At 39.2% G+C, this 22,567-nt stretch overlaps 1 protein-coding gene across 2 annotated transcripts in view; it reads left to right on the top strand.

The window, feature by feature from the left end:
* Akt3 (AKT serine/threonine kinase 3) overlaps positions 1 to 21,845 on the top strand; it is a 237,517-nt gene extending 215,672 nt beyond the window's left edge. For both annotated transcript variants that reach the window (XM_038348695.1, XM_038348694.1), the window contains exons 12-14: positions 626 to 713; positions 12,375 to 12,477; positions 18,466 to 21,845. In XM_038348695.1, the coding sequence (XP_038204623.1) occupies positions 626 to 713; positions 12,375 to 12,477; positions 18,466 to 18,551 (277 nt within the window). In that variant the 3' untranslated portion in view covers positions 18,552 to 21,845. The remainder of the gene's footprint in view (positions 1 to 625; positions 714 to 12,374; positions 12,478 to 18,465) is intronic.
* Positions 21,846 to 22,567: the final 722 nt, after the last annotated feature.

Consider the following 22,567-nt stretch of genomic DNA (forward strand, 5'->3'; position numbering starts at 1 on the left):
TTATTTGGAACAATGCTCTCCAGAGATAGTTTTATTGTTTTTCTTTTTGAGACATGGTCTTGGTCTCTCTCTGTACCCCTGGTTGTTCTGCTACTCACTGTGTAGACCAGGCTGACCTCGAACTCAGATCTGTCTGCCCACCCACTTCAATCTTGGGATTAACTTCACCACTAACTCCATAAGATCACAGATGTGTCTCTAACCAGTTGTTTACTTTGGGATTTACATTAACAAAGGAACATTTTGACTCAGTTACTAAAAAAAGAACAGTGGCTATAACTTTCATTATACCTGGTGATATCTATGTATTTCTGAATCCTGTAACCCCCCAAGGGGCTGCATTATCTTTACTTGGGAGCTGGTCACTTGTTCATTACCCCGTCTCTAAGAAGTGCTTGCCTCTTTAGAGTGCTTTCCAAAGCCTTTATCTTTTACCTTGGTCTAAGGGTGGTTCTTATTTAGTAGTATGTTTGGAAATTTTAGTTATTAAAGTTATTTAATTTTTATTTTTATGGCTATGCATTTAAAATTATTTCTAACAGTAAATTTTATCTACACAAAAGGTTTTATTGTGTGACTTATGTAAATGTTTTCCATTTATTAAATTTTATTTCTATACTCACAGCCTTGGTGGAGGGCCAGATGATGCAAAAGAAATTATGAGGCATAGTTTCTTTTCTGGAGTAAACTGGCAAGATGTGTACGACAAAAAGGTAAGATATCTTTGTGATACTATACACAGCAGAAATTTATGGGAATAGTCTTTAATAATGCAGTGATACTTCCTATTTTACTTTGGTGTTTAAATAATAACCAAACTTCTTAGCCTAATTTTTTATTTATAATTTTGTGCCTCTTGAATCTCCTCCCAATTGTCAAGAGTTTATTTTGTCTTTTCTGAATAATAATTTCTCAGCCTTATTTCTTCCAGTTGAAAGAGAAGACACCTGACATTTTGTTTTTCATTTAGATAAGCCAAAAAAAGAAATAATTTATAAAAATTGCCTTTATGTCTTTAATTCAAAACATTTCACATTCAAATATAAATTCTTTATTTTTAAAACAATTTGCAGTGAAACAGTTTTGTATTTAACAAAGCAAGGATTTATGGTCTTATTTGTATCCTTTCTGTTACTTGTAACCTAACTTTATTTCCCACAGAAATGATTGCTGCCAATTATGTACCTTTATTTTAATTATAATGCGCATTTTTTCTGTTGGTGTTTGTTCATTATTTGAGACTGTGTCACACTTGTCAGGCTGCCGTGCAGCTTGCTGTGCATCTGGGCCTGCCGTCAGTCACAGTGGTTCTCTTGTCTGGCCTTCACAGTGCTGGGTTCCAGATATACAGCACATGCATGTACGTCTCTGCCGGTTTTAGTACTCCACTTTGCCTTCAGATATTGTTAATACAGACACTGATTTTGATTTTTAAATGCTTCCATAACTTTTTTATATGTGTGTATGTGGGGTGGGGTTGAAGTCAGATTATTCTGCATTCTCTTACACTGAGCCTGGCGCTTACTGATGAAGCTGGCCTGGCTGGCCAGTGAGCAATAAGGATCTGCTTGTCTGTGTCCCTCAGCCGTGGGTATCACTGTGTGCTACCATGCCTAGCTTTTCGCTGGTGCTGGAATGCTGAACTCATGTTCTCATGTTTGTGTGCCAGTTACTATACATAAAGAGTTATCTCTCCAGCTCTTCATATAAAATTCTAATGTGAAATTTTGATGCTCAGTAATTTACTTGATGTTTTATCTAATTACTTTATCTAATCTAACCATTTCTGAATTTATTTTTTTATCTTAAATATTTTTTTTGTGCCGAATACTTTACTCTTTGAGTCCCACAGAAGGATACCAGTACAAATCATAGGGGAAATGATTGATATTTCACTTTTATGTTAGATTGTTAGCAATGGGAAATTTGGTGTTTTTTTCCCTTTCCTGTATCTAAGCATTTAAGGTAATTGTCCATTTAAATACTTTACTTAAATCTTCACTTTAACCAAACTTACATATTTTGAGTTCCTAACATGTGAAAACACATGTATGTTCTAGGTCTTTCACAGCCTCTATGAAACTCTTCAGCATTCTGAAAGCTGTGAATGTTTATTGACTTGATCCAGACAATTGCATCCACATTATAGCCTAGATAATGATCCTTATGAGATAGATGTGTACCTAAGAAAGCCTCTGTGAGCTATGCTCTGGTTATCATGTCTTTGTACTACAAAAGAACTGGAAATAATGCATAAGTCAGGCATAAGCACCTGCACTTAATCACTGGGTCAAGGTCACCTGATATGGCAACGAGGAATAAAATGAAGCCAGGTTGGAGGAGCCACAGCACAACTGAGGCTGTGATAGTTTTACTGCGACTCCCCATGACACACATGGTAGAAAGAGAAACCTACTCCTACGAGGTGTCTTCTGACTTCCACATGTGAGCTGTGCCACATGCAGACCCTTCTACATACACTCAGATGAATAAGTATAATAAAATTGTTTTTACCCCTTTCTAAATATTTGTGACAGAGTAGAGATGATATATTTAGTATCTTAAAACTAGGTCTTAATCACTGTCTTCAAAAACAGAAGTGAAGTAGCTATAGTAGCATGGTAACCCTTAGGAGAAGGTGGAAGAGCTGATCCTTTGTTCTCCAATGCATTTTGCCCCCTCGCCCCCCTTTGCAGAAAGGTACAAGCCATTTGAGCCTTAGGAGAGTATGATCGTTTTAGCCCCTTAAGCTGGGAGATTTTTCTGGCAGGTTGTTTGCTGGTATAACTCGTCTACATGATCTTTCCTGCTGGGTCTTCCTGTGTAACCTGTCTTGCCCTCAAACTCGATATCCTCTCTCCATTGGTACTTTGAGTTACAGGTATGCACTACTTACTAGTCCAGCCTCGGATTTCATTTCATTTATTTATTGTAATATTTTTAGAATTATTTATTTTATGTGTATATGAGTAGTGTTTTGCCTACACATGTAAGTACTCACTCTGTGTGTGTGTAGTATCATGTCCATGAGTGTGTAGTTTCCATGGAGTTCATAGTATTACAGATATTTGTGAGCTGCCGTGAGTGTTCTGGAGCCCAGAGCCCAAACTCCAGTCCTGTACAAGAAGAGTAACAATTAATCATGAAACTCTCTTTCAAACCCCCAGCCTCCAATTTGAAAAGAATCAAATTAATTTGGATTTCCTTAATTTTTCTCTATTGTGGGTTTGCTTGTTTGTTTGGGATTTTATCTTTGTGTGTGTGTGTGTGTGTGTGTGTGTGTGTGTGTGAGAGAGAGAGAGAGAGAGAGAGAGAGAGAGAGAGAGAGAGAGAGAGAGAGAGAGAGAGAGAGAGAGAGAGAGAGAGAGAGAGAGAGAGAGAGCGAGAGCGAGCGCATGTGCTGGGACTTGAACTTAACCAAAGTCTTACATGTCATGTGCTAGGGAAGTGTGCTGCCACTGTGCAGTCTCACTTATCCCATTTGATTATTTCATCATTCTGCCGCATTTGAATTTATTTTGCTAGTTTTGTAGGTTAGAACCATGATTTTTGTTGAGACTTTTTCCTTAAGCCAACATTTCTTAACCTGTGGATTGTGACCCCTTTGGGGGTCAAATGACCCTTTCACAGGGATCGCCTAAGGCTATTGGAAAACACAGATATTTATATTACAATTCATAACAGTAGCAAAATTACAGTTTTGAAATAAGAACAAAATGATTTTATGGCCGGGGGTCAGCACAACGTGAGGAACTGTATAAGGGTTGCAGCATAGGAAGGCTGGGAGCTGATGCTCTTGAGACTTTAAAAGATCTGTTTTTTTTCATTTTGAAGTACATTTTCCTTTAGAAAATATTTTAAATATTTTATCTATATGGCATGTTGGAAAGATTAAAAAGAACAACTAAATATTAGGGGATGAGGAGGAACCAAATGGCTGTTGTAATTATAGAAGTTCATTGAGTTATCTTTGAATCTGGATAATTTGTTGTTTGACTTTTTGTGTGACATTTTTTATAACAAAGTTTTTTAAAAAACCTTTAAGCTATCAGGGATAGAGTAGGGAGGAGAGGAAGAAACACAGATTCGGCTTTCACTCTGTAGCATGCTTTCCCAAGATGCTCCTGTGGGTATGGGACACATGTTCTGTTAAGATGGCAGATGGTGCAGTTCATGTCGGCAGCATTCTTCCGTGTACTGGTACTATCAGTTACTGACAAGCAGTTGTTGAAATCTTCAGCCACAATTGTAAACATCTTTTTAATTTTGTGGGGTTTCTTTTGATTTGTTTATTTGTTAATTCTTTTTTCAGTGATCCTACTCAAACCCAGATCCTTCCATGTGCGAGGCCAGTGCTCTGCCACAGAGCTGCACTCCTAGCCCACTTCTGTGCTCTGAATTTGCACTGTCAGCTGTGTATGTGTTTAAATTTGGAAGTGGTATATCTTGATGAATTAATCCATGGGACTAGTTATTTTTTTTCTCTTACTAAATATAAGGTTGTATGTGTGTGTGTGTGTGTAGTATGTCTTTTCTCATCATTTTACTTTTATCTATTTAAATTATAAATAAGTAGATTCTGTTTTGGCATGTAGTTTATTGTTTTTTTCTTACAGCATAACATATGACTTAATGAAATGTAATATATAGGTATCTTCATTTTATTCATTTATTGATAAAGTTGTCTGGCTGGTTTTTAGCTTGTCTATTTTGCCTTTCTTTTTGCCTACCTCTTTTGTGATTTGTTTGGTATTTCTGGTTCAGTTTTCCTCTGCCATAATCTTACTAGCTATCTTAGTTGTTGTTGTTGTTGGAGGGTGTGTCTGGACTCTGCAGTGTCTGTTTCCCCTCAGTCTGCTTTCAGCTGTAACCATATCACATTCAGCAGCAGGCTTTTCCTCTTGTCACCATTTCTGTGCTGCCATTTTCCAAGGGGTTTTTTTCTTTCTTACGATAAACATCACAGCATATGATAATTATCATTGTTGCTTTATAGATAACAGTTCTGATATTTGCAGTGTTAGGGATTAAACCCAGGTTGCATAATTGCTAGGTAAGCTCTCCACCATAGGGCTACACTCACTAAACTCTCGGCAGTACTGCTTAAAAGTGGCTAAAATGCTATAAATTTACCATTTACTATAAGTCTATGCATCTACCTGGTGTGTTTAGTATGAGTGTTTTTATCCTGCATTCTAAGGCTGCCTTTTGTTCTACACTTCAGTCATTGCCCTTTCTTGGCTTTGATAACATTCATAGAAAGGAAAATTAAAGGAAATATGATATTGAAATTAATGGAAATGTGATATTTAAGAAAGGGAGAAGAACAATTTAAGGAAAGAAAAAGCAGTAATAAATGGCATGACTGACTGGAGAGACAAGGAGAGATGCGTGTTAACATAGTGCACCTTCTGAACAGTGCTACTCCTGTGCCTGGTGGAAGGAAATGGTATGCAGTACAGGAACCTTTTCTAGAATTCTTGCTTTATTATCAGGGAGAGGGTCTAGAAAAGAATCTCATTAAAAGTCTGCCTCAATGATTGTTTTAGTTGGGGTTTTATTGCTGTGAAGAGACACTGTGACCACAGCAACTCTTACAAAGCAAACATTTAATTGGGCCCAGCTTACAGTTTCAGAGGTTTAGTCCATTATCATCATGGCAGGAAGCATGGCAGCAGCCAGGTAGACATGGTGTTGGAGAAGGAGCTGAGAGTTCTACTTCCAAATCCTAAGACAGTGGAAAGAGAATGTCACACTGTGTTAGGTTTGAGCATATGAGACCTCAAAGCCCACCTCCAGTGACACATTTCCTCCAACAAGCCACACCTGCTCCAAGAAGGCCACATCTCCTAAGAGTGTCACTCTCCATGGGCTGAGCATTCAAACACATGAGTCTGTGGGGGCCATTCCTATTCAAACCACCACAGTGATGTATATTAATTTTCAGGCGCCTCGGAAATTAAAATAGAGGCATCAAGGAAGGAAAAGGAAGTATGGATTCTATAGATAACTTAAAAGAAATAGGAACTGATTTTAGTCTAAAAGCATAATGAGAGGCAAGTGGAAAAGTGTTTTAATTCAATTAAAAAAATTGTCTAAGGAACCAGCATTTGAGTTCAAACAGGAAAGAATGTCAACCTCTGGGAGTTAGGAGTATAGAGTTGAAGGATGGGTTTCCTCTATAGGAAGACAAAGGATGAAAAAGTAGGTGGGAAATGTGGCTTTGCCATGGAGAATAAGAGTGTGGATGAGTGGTACTAAGTACTGGGAAACATGCATGGTCAAGAATGGAGTTCGTTTCTAGAACACATTATTGCAACATATTTCAAGTTCATTGGTGAAATGTCATGCGCGTGTTGTAATGGAACTTTCTGAGTCAGACAGGGTATTCTAGGTCCAGTTAGCATTTCTAGTTGAAAAGTTGAGTGACAGAAGGTGGTTTCTGGATGTTATTGATTGTGATTGTTTTTATGGAACAGGAAACGAGAAGACAAACACAGGTTTCTGAGTATTGTCAAGTTGCTTCTCTTATCACCCTCAAATGATGGCTCACTTTTTAAACTTTATCCAGAGAAAGATGCATTCCAAATACATACTAGACACTCTCATGGCTGAACATCATAATTGCTGCCTTGTTTTGGTCATGAGGTATTTTACATAGGATGTAAAAGAACATAGACAGCTGTCAAAACTAACATTAGTTTTTCCATATAATATAAATAGCATAACCTTTAAGAAATGCCTATGGATAATATATAAATGTTGTTTCTTATAAAAACCTCACTTAACCGAATCTAAGACCCAGATGTTAATCTACACACCTTCGAACGCATGATTTTTGACAAAGAAGTAAAAAATATCAAATGGAAAAAAGAAAGCATATTTAACAAATGGTGCCGGCATAACTGGATATCAACATGTAGAAGAATGAAAATAGACCCATATCTATCACCATGCACAAAGACCTCAACATGAAGCCAGGCACACTGAACCTCATAGAAGAGAAAGTGTGAAGTACACTGTAACACATTGGCACAGTTAACCACTTCCTAAATATATCCCAGTAGCACAGACACTGAGAGAAACATTAATAAATGGGACCTCCAGAAACTGAAAAGCTTCTGTAAAGCAAAGGACACGGTCAACAAGACAAAACAACAGCCCACATCAGACAGAGGTCTGATCTCCAAAATACACAAAGAACTCAAGAAATTGGTCATCAAAAGAACAAATAATCCAATAAAAAAAATGGAATACAGACCTAAACAGAGAGCTCTCAACAGAGGAATCTAAAATGGCTGAAAGACACTTAAGGAAATCAACATCCTTAGTCATCAGAGAAATACAAATCAAAACAACTCTGAGATTCCATCTTACACCTGTAAGAATATCCAAGATCAAAAATGCTGATGACAACTTATGCTGGAGAGCGTGTGGGGTAAAGAGAACACTCCTGCATTGCTGGTGGGAATGCAAGCTGATACAGCCCCTTTGGATGTCAGGTGGCGATTTCTCATAATATTTGGAAACAACCTTCCTCAAGACCCAGTAATACCATTTTTGAGTATATATCCAAAGGATGCTCAATCATGCCACAAGGACATGTGCTCAACTGTGTTCATAGCAGCATTGTTTGTCATAGCCAGAACATGGAAACAATCTAAATGCCCCTTGACCAAAGAATGGATAAGGAAAATGTACATTTACACAATGGAGTACTACACAGCAGAAAAAAATGACATCTTGAATTTTGAGGCAAATGGATGGAGCTAGAAAATATCATTTTGAGTGAAGTAACACAGACACAGAACGACAATTATCACATGTACTCACTCATAGGTGGTTTTTAAACATAAAACAAAGAAAACCAGCTCACAAATCACATTCCCAGAGAACCTAGACAACAAGGAGGACCCTAAGAAAGACATACATAGATCTAATCTACATGGGTAGTAGAAAAAGACAAGATCTCCTGAGGAAATTTGGAGCATGGGGACCTTGGGAGAGTGTTGAAGAGGAGGGGAGAGGCAGGGAGGGGAACAGAGAAAAATGCAGAGCTCAATAAATATCAAATAAAAAAGTCTCTCACCTAAAGCCAGGAGGAGTAGTGCACGCCTTTAATTCCAAGACGTGGGAGGCAGAGGCAGGTGGATCTCTGTGAGTTCAAGGCCAGCCTGGTCTACAGAGCTAGTGCCAGGACAGGCTCCAAAGTTACACAGAGAAACCCTCTTTCAAACCCCCCCAACAAAAAAAACTCACCTACAACGAAATCTTGAAAAAAATCATAATGAATAGACATGTTTAATGTCCAAGTGTTGGAACAGTCCATACTGGAAGCAGTATTTTGGCTCTGAGTAGGTATCAGTACAGAGCTATCGAGTGTGACAAGTGACATGTTTCAGGTGTAAATATCAGTAGTATAATCTTTAGTGGAAACACATTTTGTAACAGATTACAGCATCTTTGTATGAAGAATTACCTAAAATGCAAAGATAACTGATAGAAGTGCATTTATTCAACACAAACAGACTTATCGTCTTTATTAAATAAAAAAAATTCAGATTTTGGTTTACTCGATTGTCTTTTTTTTGATTGTCTTTTTTAAAGTTCATTGATTTCTGCTCTAAGTTTTTGTTTTCTTCTTTCTTTGAATTCAACTGGCATACAATGCTTGGTGTAGGTAAAATACCCACTTTGGTGGTTCTAGTTTATGACTTATGAATATTTATAGACCTTGACCTTGAATTTTTTTCATAGGATTCATGACCCCCTTGATATTTTTTTCATAGGATTGAGGTCATACATGTGAATGTCAATTAATATTATATTACAGAAAAATGAGATACACTTATTTGAAATTTCTAGTTTTATGTTTAAGAAGGAATTGGTATTGTAGAGCTTTATGTATAGCATAGTTCAATAATACATGACATAGCTGGATTTATTTTATGTATACATATTTTATACTCTTGCTTTTTCCAGTACATGTATACATACTTGTGTAAACCATAAAGCGAGTTTTTAATTTTTCTAAAACAATCTTTTATTTTACATACTATTCCCAGTTCCCTCACCCTTCCTCTCCTCTCCCCGCCTTATCCCTACCCCAACCCCCCCATCCACTCTAGGTGGGAGGGCCTTGGTCCTGCCTCAGTGTGATACAATTTTTTTTTAAGAGGAACAGGAATCAAATTAACCAGAATTCCTACATAAGATTAGCTACTATATCATATTGCTTTAAAGAGATAAAAATACTGTAACAGATTTTAAACCTACAAGTGCTGCACATTTTTTGTTACAGCTGTCTTTGTCCCAGCAATTTGATTCTTATATACTAGCACATAATGATTGAGATTGCCATGGGTTGTAAGGCAGCTATGACACTATAATCATGGTCTATCATAGAAAGCGCCAGGTAATACTCAATTTCTTAAGCACCACAGCCTTAAAATAGAAAACAGACAAACAAAAAAATTAAGCATACAGGTACAAGGTAGTCACAAGTGATTTAATGCTAAGGGAAGTTTGAGGAGATTTACTTTGAAGATCTTAGTCCTACACTCATATAGTATTCCCAACCCAAGTGGAACTATGGACTGATATAGTCTTATGAATTTAAGAAAATTGTTTTCCAAATGTATTCCTCTATTTATACTGTAAAGAAACATAAGTATTTAATTTTAGGAAAATAGTGAATGTTAGTGTATGATTTGATTGCTAGAAGAGTACTCAACGTACTTGAGTGTATACAAGTGAACCCAGCTTTGAACATGCCTTTTCATTCAGCTGAATTTAATGCCTTGAATACACTGTCTATTGTAATAACAAAATCATTAAGATAATCAGCCCCCAAAGAGGCTTATTTGACTCAAGTTTTGAAAGTTTCCACATGTGACTGGCTGATCCTGTTTCTGTCGGATTTATCACGAGCCAGATGGCGCATCATGGTGGGAAGTACAGGTGGAACAAGCTGCTTACTTATGGCAGCAATGAAAGAGAAATAAAGGGAGAAACTGTGGCTCCGTGGTCACCTTCAAGAGCACGTGATCTAAGACAAAGCTAAGCCTATCTCTTAAAAGTTCATTAACTTTCTGAAATCAAGGACTTTATCACATGGACTTCTCTAGATCCATACTGTAGTAGCCCATAATCTTGATCCTGCTGTTTTGATATTTACAACATTTTCTAAAAACACAGTAACTTTCAAAGAAAGATCTATTTGAAGTACAATGTATTTGTTGGGAAAATATATCAGGTTTATACTTTAATAATATGGTTGCTGTTTACTGAATTACCACATAAAAGCTAACTAATTTGTAGCTAGGTGTTTCTGATTATTAGTGCTTACCATTTCTATAGGGGTTTACAACTGGGGCAGCTGATACAAGAATATTTTAAAACAGGTGCCTAGAGATATAGATAACAAAGATGATATAATACTATTGGCTTAAGGCCAAAATAGAAAAGCTCATGCAGTAGTTGTGTGCTGAGGTTACTGTGGCAGAATGTCACAGACTAGGGGTTGCGGTTTGGTTTGGCTTGTTATTTGTTCTCGTTTGTAAAGAAACGGGGGGAGGGGGAATTGTTGCAAGTCCCAGATCAAGGCTTACATTTGGTTCTTTCCCTGAGTTTGACATAGCCTTTTCTTAGTTCATGTATTTCCTTGAGTGTCCAAATTCCTTCTTTTTATAGACACTTAGGAGCAGGTTAAAGCCACTTTAATGCTGTTATCTCTTTGAAAGCTGTACTTACATACAGTCTTTTTTTTCCTCATTTTTTTATTAAAGATTTCCATCTCCTCCCCTCCTCCTCCCCCTTCCCTCCCCTCCCTTCCACCCATACCCCCACTCCACCCCTCTCCAAGCCAAAGAGCCATCAGGGTTCCCTTCACTATGTTAAGTCCAAGGTCCTCCCAGCTCCCTCTAAGTCCAGGAAGGTGAGCAACCAAACTGACAAGGCTCACAGTGAGCCCGTCCATGCTGTAGATTTCATGCTCATCGCCGTTGTCCTTGGTTTCTCAGTCCTCCTCCACCGCCAGCCACATCTTACTTCTTTGAGACAGGGTCTCTGTGTAGCCCAGAATGACCTCAGGTTCACAGTCCTACCTCTGTCTCCTGGTGCTGTGCTGTAGGTGTGTGCCACTAAATCTGCTTCACATTTTTGTTGTTTTGTTTGCAGACCCCATTTACCAACTTTAAAAAGCAGAATCTGTCTAGAGAATAAACATTTTAATACATATTTGGTGGCAGTGAGAATGAGGACAACACACTTCTCTCAGTTCAGCTGTGTTTTTCTTCTTTAATATTTTAGCAAAACATGCTAATTTCTTTATCTTTTTTCTTTTTCCTATTCTTGTAAGAATTATATTTTGTTCTGATGAGACTCACAAAGTCTGGGGCTAAGCATCTTATTTTCAAAAGGAGATGCACATGTCTCTCTTGCCCTTTGGGGTCAGAGTTCTGACAAGTGAGAATCCTGTCACCTTGCTCCCCTACAGCCAGTACAAGTAACATCGATCAGCCAGCCACCTGAGGCTTCCTTCCCACCCTCTTCTTGCTTTGAGACCCACTAAAGTCAGTCCACCTCTGTCAGTCAGTCTTACTTCAGACTGCTTCGGGACACAGCCCTTGTGAGGGAGTAAAAGGTTGGATGCAGTTTTTCATGAATTTCAGAGGCTGCTAAGAATTCTGATTCTATGGCAAAGGTAGGCATCAATGTCTGTTCCAAGAAAGCAGAATTCTTTACAAATTATAAAGGTGGAGTGTTGTCTGTGCTTTACAGAACAGCTGTGTTAAGTTGACTTTTGTTTTTTTCTTTGTTGATATGTTGGTTTTGAAACAGGGTCTCACTGTGTAGCCAAACTGCCCTTGGATTTGTGATCCTCCTGCCTCAGCCTCTGAATCCTGAGATCATAGGAGTGCATCACCACTCCTAGATCAGTTAAATTTTTAATATTAACCAATTAAGCCAGTTACCAGGAAAGAAGGAAAGGATAGCAAGCAAGATTGCATTCTTGCTGTCCCAGGAAGAACCGCCATCTCACCTGGTTGCCAACTTCCTTACGATAGATAGCCCCTCTAAGCCTGTTATCAGTGAATAATTATAACAGACTATACAGTGCTCTCATCTCAACATGGTTCATGATTTCCCCATTCTTCTGTTTCACATAATCAGTTGTTCATGGAGTAGCCAAGATCTTACTGTCCTATCTGTAGACTATTAACAGAGGGAGGCAAGCACCTTGTCTGTCTTACAATGAGACTCAGCCTTCTAGTCTTTGGCACCATTCGTTTCATTGTTTACTCTCTAATTATATCCTAAAACTAAGGTTTCCTTAATTAAAATACAATGACAGTATTCTTTTTTTCTTATAGCTTGTTCCTCCTTTTAAGCCTCAAGTAACATCTGAGACAGATACAAGATATTTTGATGAAGAATTTACAGCTCAAACTATTACAATAACACCACCTGAAAAATGTAAGTAAATTTATTATGCAGTTGATAGCTTTCTAAAATAATTGTAAACAGTCTTTTTCAGAATCATTTGCTACTTTAAAGATTAAATCAAACTGTGACTTTTACTCCATTTCTGTTGAATATTTCCTGTGAGGGAATAGCAGAGCAGCAGGACAGGAACAGTCCTGGGTAGGAGAGTTAGAGGCTGAAGTACAGACTTAGTCTTCCTTGCTGCTGTTTTAGCCGTGCTCTGCTGACTGTGGAGCGTTCCCTAGTCCAGACCTTGTTTCCTCCATCACATCGTCAGAATTAATGCTTGTTTTGCCTCCTCCTTATTTAGTCGTTTGAACTTTTTACTTTTAAAACTAGGTTTTCCTTAAACAGTGGTATCTTTCAACACAGTTTAGTTTGTTATTTTCATGCACATACTTTAAATTAAAAATGGATTAGGCTGTGTGATCATAGACCATTTCATGTTGTTCCATATACATTAAAATATGCTCTGTCCTCTAAGAAATGCTATAAATAAGTAGATTTTGATGAAGAACAAGGATAGGGTAGAGTTTTGAGGTGATATTTGGAAAGCTAAAAGTATCCCAGGCATTCATATGTAGCATCCTTTAGCATTTCTTCCTTACTTTTTCTTTATTTGAACATTTTTCTCTGTTGTTGATTTTTGCTGCTCAGTTACACTGAATGTCTGTGAGACAGAAAAGAAAATGAAATACTATTCCCATAGTGGTCACGGTTGACTAATTTTATTGTTGAAACACAAACTAGGACTCATCTGGGTTCCATGGCTCTGTACCCAGGAGAGTATATGCCCTGAGGGGAAATGTCTGTGTGGACATATGTGCACTTCTGGTCCTTTGTGCCTTTAGATTCACCAAGAAGAAGTGTTTAACTTTTTATAACTGAAGACTTTAGAGCCCAATGCCACACACAGCTAGGAGCAGGGCTCACCAGCTCAGTTGGGATACCAGCAAAGCCCTTAAGATGCCCACGTGTTAAAATGAGTTACATGTGCTATTGGTAGACTTTCACATCACTAAGAGTATTCAAAAGCCTGTGGAGTTGCAATTAGTTAAGGGTTATCTGAGTAGAAATTATGGGCACAGGCCTTGGCCTCTGGTTCCAGCATAGGATGTAGCAATACAATTGTTCAAAATGCTGGGAAGCACCAGTGAATGGCTGAACACACCAAGAAAATGCCTACTCTGAGTTCTTTCTGGGCTCTGCCATTTGGATCTAAGGCTAGTTGTTTGCAGACCATTCTTCCCAGGGTAAAGCTCTAAGCTGGGTTCCTTTTACAGTATACATCCTTATTCTCACCCAGAGAATCACCTTTGATGTACTAGTCTAAGGAGTAGTGTGGTCTTAATAAGCTTCTTTCTACTGGAATGCTTCTGTGTTGATGATGATGCCTTTATGTGCTATTTTTTGTTAGTTTGTTTTCTATTTTTGTCAGTGTAACATAATATTACTGAGAGAAAGGATCTTGTGACTTAGTAGCTATTTGTCCCAGGTCCCAGCATAGATTCCTGGCCCAGCATATATACTTGATAAGTATTTATTAAACAAGTGAACATAAACTGTGTCTGGGACTGAGGACAGTTAGGGTAAGGAATATTCCCTGCTCTGAACACAGTGCAGTTGCCTTAGGATGTCTGGGTTTTCTTTCCTCCCAGTTGACATCCATAGTCTACACTGGGATAGGAAGATATTGGTGTCTTACTGAAAGTATGTTGGAGGGAATCTCACAAGCCTAGCTAGGTCTGGATCTCAAAGGATCCTGATGCCTCAACTTTCTGAATAACGTGCCTGGACCTTAACACCATGCTTGACTCATGACCTGTCCCTGTCCTCAGTCTCAGCCTTATCAAGACGGTTCTTTTCTTAAACAGAAGTTTTATCATTTGAGGAGTCTTTTTTAAGACAGCTGAATATGTGAATTTGAAAAAAAAATAAATAGGTAGGGCTTAGAAAGGAAGAGTCATGAGTCGATAGTTCACTTCATAAATTTAAAGTAAAAGCCCAGTTTTACAAGATAGGAAGTATGAGAGCATAGACTTAAAGCTGGGAGCTTACTTCACGTCTTGTCTCTGCCGTTCACTAGTTCTGAGATGAGATGCCTCAACTGCCTGATGAGTAAGCCCAGGGATTCTGGAATAATCTCTAGAGCCTGTGTTTCTCTGCAGTGTGCCTGGCAAGCCAGCTTTTAAAGGCTCTAGATGACCCCAAGCTTGAGTGGCCTGATCAACTGGTCCTTATGATCTACATGAAAAGTCCAACATAATAAATTCCTAAGTGGAATGAGCATAAAGAAATATAGGACTAAAAGGCAGTAGCTGTAAAAACAGTTGAAAACTCTAGACAGTCTCGACCAAATGAAATTAGAAGCTATTAAAGATACTCTTGTGGTTAGTCAGTCACTGTTTCATGAATAATTTGGCTCAGGAGTCAAGGACCAGAACATCTTGACTCCTCTTGTTTTCATGTTTACCTTAACTCATGGTAGCTGTCCTGATAAGAATTTGCATATTTATTTCTCAGTTCCTAAAACCTCTGAAATGTTGGAGAGAAGATGCTTTATATGCTCTGCTTCTAGAATTTAACTTTAACCTCTTTCCTCACCTCCGTTCATCAACAAGGGTTGGCCATTTTGCATAGGCCTCCTCAGTATCTTTGAAGGATGATGAGTTCCTTTCTAGACTGTTGAGACTGCACAGAAAGCCTTTGGGTTAGCATATTTCCCAAGGTGGATGCTGTTAGCCTGTGGGAACCTGACTTCTGCGGGCATGAGAAGCAGAGTGTGGCTTTGCTCTGCTGCTGTACAGTGCAGCAACCAGTGTGGTCCATGCCTGTCAGGGTATGCCATAGACTAGGATTAGGGAAGCTATACAGCTTGGCCTCCTCTCGCCTCATTTATGATCTCTAGGCTGGAAAGGCAAGTGAGAGGATGGCCAAGCCTCTCTCTGTCCCAGCTTCCTGTTGGAGGGGAGGGGGGTTCCAGTGGCTATTAACTGAAGTTCTTAATTCTAAGCGCCAAGGCAAGGGCTTTAACTTTGGTAGTCCATAAATTGTAGCTGTCCATTATGGGAAAAGAAAGGGGGCAATAAAGCATTATTACACAGAGAGTGGGCCCCTCTCTCTCTCTCTCTCTCTCTCTCTCTCTCTCTCTCTCTCTCTCTCTCTCTCTCTCTCTCTCTCTCTCTCTCTCTCTCTCGGTTCATAAGTCCACAGAAATGCCATTTGTTAGCAGTTGTCTTCCCACTTGCCACCTTGGTTTTATAAATCAAAAAAAAAAATAATTATTTTTTAAGAATAAATCATCAGTTAAGAAAGACAGCAAAATGTTCCATTTTCTCAAACAGCTGCAGCAATGTGCCAGATTGTCCTAACTGGTGTTAATTAATCGAACAGATTTTAGAATGTGTTGTCTTTCATTACATCCATCAATGGTCCTATGCTTTCCTCTCACAGAAAAGGAAAATGTCTTTGAGAGCGATCTGGTCACTTTTACTACTGTATAATTACACCTTGTTAAATGTTCTGAGAATAGCAGGTGCCTGAGGCTGCGTGGGTGCAGAAAGTCAGAGACATAACTGTAGGCTGAAGATTTCAGTGCAGTGTATGTCCTCCAGAGCAGGAGCAGGTTCACATCCATTGACCAGGTACCCAGGGAACTGCTGCCATCCTGTCTCAGCCGGACATGCTCAAAGAACTATCCTCACTGTGACCAACCCTGATGGAGCAAACAAGAGCTGGAGTAGGTCGCTTTAAGTGTTGGGGCCTCACAGCCAGACTGTGGATTCAGATTTGTGCCTATTCAGAACTGCTATGTGTATTATTGAAGTTACAATGGAGACTGTCTTAATTCTCGGGATATCCAACGGTATTTCTCTCTCTCCAAGCAAAACCAACACCTTGCCATGCAAAGCTCTTCTGGGTTTAGGACAAGGTCTAGTTACAGCCAGGAGCCAGGGCAGCGTCATCTAGAATAGAAGAGCACAAAGCTTTTAGCGGGGAAAATGGTTTCTTAGACATGCTTGGAACATATCAGAATTAGAACATTATGACTTCAGCTAACTTTTTTGTAGAGATTTTATGCTCTGTGACTCAACAGTGAATACCACCAACCATTTTCAGCTTTCAAACAGCTAAAAAAATTGATCTAGAAAATGCATGTGATTGGCTTGTTTCTGAACCCGTATTTTTTAAGGAGGCAGAGAGTTCCCTCTACCTTAGTACTACCTAGGATTGCTGCCCAGTCGCTGGCAAGGCGTGGTCTGTTTACAGAGGGGAATTTGTATAAAGTCCTATGCAAACTATATGCGGTATGTTTCTATCTGCTGCAGCAATAGTTTATGGTACATTTTAGCTGAAAAATTTAGGTTAATGCTAATTCAGTTTTACTTCTGAGGTCCCTGTGCATTAACAAAAGAATATAGAAAGGGAAAAAACAAAGAAACAAAACAAAAATGTTGATTTTTTTTTTTTCAGATGAAAGCAAAGCCTTTTATGGGATACAGTACAGCCTCTGTTTTTGCTGTTATTACATGAAATCAGTGCTCCCTAGGGAGGCTGGGAAACAAAACAAATGGAAATAGTCCTTTTTAATAGATTTTAGGAAATGGAAATATTTTGCTTGTAAAAATAAAAGGTTATAAGTTTGGAGAGAGATGATGTCCCATAATTAAGAGCACTTTCTGCTCTTACAGGGGATCTGGGTTCAGTTTCCAGCCCTACATTGGGGCCTCACAACCTATGATTCCAGTGCTTTGTTTATATTGCTATGATGAAAACCATGACCAAAAGCAGTTTATTTGGCTTACCTGTCCTGGTCACAGTCCATCATCAAAGAAAGGCAGGACAGGAGCTTAAGGCAATAACCTGGAGGCAGGAACTGATGCTAAGGACATAGAGAAGCTGCTTCGTGGATAGCTCCCATTGGCTTGATCAACTTAACCTATTTTTTTTTTTTTTTGGTAACCCATCATGGACTGGACTTTCTTATGTAAATCAGATGGAAGCATTTTATCAATAAAGATTTCCTCCTCCCAAATGACTCTAGCTTGAATCAAATTGACAAGAAACACCCAGCATACAGCAGTATATGGGGATCTGATACTGCTAGACTGAGGAAACTTGCACTCATGTGTTTCACATAAGTGCATGTGTGCCCCCCACACACACATTAAAAATAAAAACAAATAGTTTTTTAAAGGGTTATACTGACTTGTTCATCTGGATTTCAGGTGGATTCGTGTGCAGTGGACGTTGGAGACGAGCAGGAGTGGCTTAAATGGAGCCCTCTAGGCTTGGGCTCACCCCAGGGAAGAGCTTTGTGACTCGATTCTAATCACAGAACATTTAGGGAGGAAGAGGCATGGTCAGTCCTGGCCCTTTACATACAGAAAAATAGAAATGAAGAGAGGGGCAGGTTCATACAAGCTGCCTTTCCCCCATGTCTTGAAAATCCCTCATTTTCCCGATGAACCAGGACTTGAATGCTACCCTTTGTTTTCCACCTTTTATCTCGTTCTCTTTATTATAGTTTGAAGTTTTATCACAGGAAAATTGAGTATAGTGAGTTAATTGATGGTGGATATTAACTAATGTTACTTAAGAAGATTAGTTTACAGTCTTACTGTAAGGTCACCAGGTAGATAAAAAATACAAGCACTTTGAAAACCCAATGGATTGTGTAGAATTTAATGACCTAAAACTTAGAACTTAATATATCCCTGAAAAGCATGAGTCTTGAAAGAATTCTGGGTTTTTTTAATTAACATTTTTCCTGTTAGTATTGAATCTTGATGTTTTGATGTTTTAAAAACAGTTTTATAATAATATTTCTTTGTAGATCATATACATTTAGAAATAGTAGTTTTCTTTTAAAAATAAGGAGATTTTGTGGAGATGTTTATAAGATTTATTGTCTGTATAATGTATAAATACAGAGACAGTACTGCAAACATAATGACAGTAGCTGTTTGCTGCCCACAGATGATGAAGACGGCATGGACTGCATGGACAACGAGCGGCGGCCACACTTCCCTCAGTTTTCCTACTCCGCAAGTGGACGAGAATAAGTCTCTTTCATTCTGTTCTGCACTGTCATCTTAGATTTGTGTCACTGAGAATGATTACTGGACATCTCCACCAGTCCTCGCTCGTACAGATAGCAGGGCACTTCTGACATCCCTGGCCAGCCAAGGGTCTTCACCCTCACCACCTTTCACCCACATGAAAACATACACACAGACACTCCAGTTTTTGTTTTTGCATGAAATTGTATCTCAGTCCAAGGTCTCATGCTGTTGCTGCTACTGTCTTACTACTACAGCAGTTTTCAGAAGTAATGTTACAGTCTCTGGGAGTCACAGCCCATTGCTCCTTTGTGATCTTCTTTCAGTTTTCGTCTTTCCCTAGCAGTGAAGGCTGAATGAGATACACTGATTCTAGGTACATTTTTAACTTTCTAGAAGATACATCAAGAACTAATTAGACAAAGAAGATGTAGTTTATATTTCTGAACAAGCAATTGTTGAAGGGTGGTGGTGTGCATATGTAAGAGTTTAGCAACGCATGTCTGACCAGTGCATAAAGCGCGTATTGCTGGTATTTGGCTGGAAATCCTTAGGAAGCATTGAGAGGACTGAAGGGCTGATGAGATACACATGGTTTTTGATTCCTGCTGGATATTGAGGAGGAGCCTAGGGTCGCCCATGGACACCCAGACTTCATGGGCAAATGGACGTTGCTCCACCAAGTACTGAAGGTGCAGAGTCACCTAGACGGTCTTAGCATCTACATTGTACCAGAGAGTATTTTGCCCCTGGGCTTGGCAACCTTTTTCCCTTCTTGATATTATCACCTCTGATGGCTGAAGAATGTAGACAGTATAATGATCCTGCTGTCGCCAAAATCTATACACCAAGGTGAACAGGTGTTTGCCTTATCAGTTTTGAAGTTTTACTTTCAGTTATAGGTGAATTAGCTTTTTCTCAGATGTTAAAATTCTGAATGTCCTTTAATAATTTTGTTTATATTATAGTAGTATTTATTTTTTAGTGATAAGAAGTGTATTGTCATGTTAGCAGATGCAGCTCCAACTCACAGGACATTGACTGCGGTTTCTTTTGAACCATGTGCAAGGAATGTACACACCCATTAGAATCATGCACTTTTTCTCCTTTGTACAAAAAATTAATAAGGCTCTGGAATTATATCTGTTGGTTAGAATCTGGCTTTGGGAGAAGAGATGCTGTAATTAACCCCTTGGTGCCGAAATGAGAAAAGCCCTAACTGCCCAGCGCCAAGGGGATGGTGGAGCACATGGATGTTGATGGCTGCTCACTTGAGTGGATGTGCGAGTATGGCCTGGCATAAAGTCATGGAGAGAGCTGAGACCCAAATGATGATAAGAGATGAACTTTACTTGGCAAAATGAACACATCACAAATATTTACACAGTAGGAAGCAAAGGATAAGAAGCTGGTGTGTTTATTATTATCAAGGTACATTCATTACTGAATCAAGCCATCAGGGAAAACAACAAAACAAAACACCTCTAGCTTTTCTTTTTCTGTACATACTCATGTCTCCCAATCCCAAACATTTCTCACTGAGAGGGGACATGTATGCAAACCTCATCTTTCTCCTTCATTAATGATGATCTTCAGATTAAACCCTTTGGTGCTAGGAGCTGACATTTTCCAAAGCAGACTATGAAGTCCAAGGATCAAAGCCTTTCTTGCAGCAAGCAGGAGGGCATCTACTCCAAGGAGTGATCATGGATATGTATTCTAGTTCCTAACTGACAGCTCCCAAATGAAAGACTACAGTGTGACACAGTATTGTTACTGCATTGTCTTTTTGAGTAGAAAGTCATGTTCTCATGCAGAGGTCTTAGCCTCTAGGCTCAGACTTGGGGAAGCAGAGCCGCTGCTGGCAGTGGCTGGCCGCTGGGACTGCTGGGGTTTAAAGGGCATTTACTAAGGCAGCTAAGACGGATTCAGACATGGATTTTGTCCTAATTTTTCATGTTTCTACCTGAGTGAGTTTATCCTTAGTATGGAGTAGGAAGTTAAAGTAAACAGATGTCCATTCATGCATCTGTAGTCTTCGTTTTCCTACTTGGAATTATGTTGAGTGTTTCACACTGACAGGAAAGTAGATTAGATGGTGTGTCCTTTAAGTTTTCTTGCATCCATTCTGTAAGAAAGAAATGTGAGAGGAAGAAAAGCAAGCTGAGCCTGGCTGATGTTCAGAGCATTTATCCCTCAGAGGGAGCAGACACTGTACACTAAGCACACAGCTTCTTTTGTTCTGTCTCGCCTTCCCAAGTCTTAAGGTGACTTCATGACCTTGGCCAAGGCTGCTTTCTAAAGATTAATGAGGGGGCACTGGCACTGACAATGCCTCAGGCTGGCCACTCCTCACACCTGGCCTTTGGTCCCCATCCATTTGAGGGCTTTCTCTTCCCATCCCAGGCTCCCTGAGTGTCAAAGCAGGCGTGTTCTTGGCTTTGATTTCGAGAATTTTTCCCTTGCAACCCCAGATGTTAGTTAAATGGCAGAAGTAGAACAGAAGAGAGAGATGTGGGGAAGAGATTCCTATATCTAAGCTTAGGGTTTAGACAACTGAAATGGTTTGAAACCTGGAATCATTATGTCTGGATGCAGTTCTGGCCTTGGGATTCCAGCTCGCCCTCTTGTCATCGTGTAGGGCTGTCTGGAGGAAACTGGCACTTCTGCTCAGATTGCTTGCAGGGTTGCTCACAGCTTTGCTTTCTACACTAACGACATAGCATTATTCCAGTATTGTTTCCATTCCCATACCTGACCTCGAGCTTCTCAAAGCTGACTTGTTCTCACAGGGGCCACATGCTTCTCCTTTCCTCACTAACTGCAGGGTCTCTACCACACCTCAGTGTACACACTTTGCTGCTACTGTCTGTACTGTCTACATCACAGTTCCCTAAGCTTGCTCCTGGTAGTGCATTACAGGCAAGCATGAAATGTAAAGTATTTATTTAAATAAAAAGAAAACCTCTGAATTGGTCATCGAGTCACCTCCATGGAGATTTGTAGTTTGTAACATATTTTGACTTTCTAGTTTTTCTGCTAGATCCATGCAAGATCTGGTCATCTGATTAAGGGTTTGAAACAGACACAGATATGAACATAGATGCTGTATCATTATCATTGCTGGTCACACTACAGACATTTGTTTCCTTACATATATGACCCTTAGGATGTGAAATAACTACAAAAAATGGCTTTGTACACTCTCCACCCTTAGAATCTCACAGACAATTGGTAGCGACACACATTACTTCCTTCATACAGACAGCTTAAATAAAGCCCTGTGTCAACCTGCTACTTCTCTGCTTGTTGTTGTTGGATATGGCTTTGTAATTTCAGAAAACTAAATTTAGTTCTTTTCTGAAAAAAAATTATTATAGCCCCAGCTGGTATTAACCAACCCTGTATGAAGGTGTGACGGGTAGATAGGTACATTCATCTTAGAAACACAGTTTTTTGGGGGTTGTTTTTATGTAAGTAGTAATGCCAATAGCATGCTTGTGTGAACTAATGGCGGGCTAGGAATGGAGTCACTGGCCGTAAGGGCGCCAGAGACAGAGGATGTCGTAGACCCTAAAGGTCCTAGTAAGAAACAGTGTGGACCCAGAATCCTCAAGGGATGTAGCTTATCACTAATGTCTTCCTGATAACATACTGCCCCACACACTTCCTTTGCAGTGTATCTTTAACCCGTATGGCAGTTTATGCCTTAGACGTAAGTAATCAATGGCTAGAATGTCTGGATTACGCTGAAACATTTTGGATGGGGCATATTTCTGATTTTACCTCATAAGCTACAATTGTAGAACTTGGCTTTGCTCTTGTGATTTCAGCAGAGAGAGGCATGACTTTCGTGACCAGTTTGTCAGACATACATGTGTATTTCTCACAGCCAAATTTGGGGACATTCTACATGTGCTGTCCTCAAAATCAACTGGGGTTGACACATCCAGGAGGCTGAAATAAAATGACCTCTATAACTCTTTAAAGGTGCTATTTTTAGAATATTGTATAATTTA

This window comes from Arvicola amphibius, chromosome 12, assembly GCF_903992535.2.
Source record: "Arvicola amphibius chromosome 12, mArvAmp1.2, whole genome shotgun sequence".
Classification (NCBI taxonomy): domain Eukaryota; kingdom Metazoa; phylum Chordata; class Mammalia; order Rodentia; family Cricetidae; genus Arvicola; species Arvicola amphibius.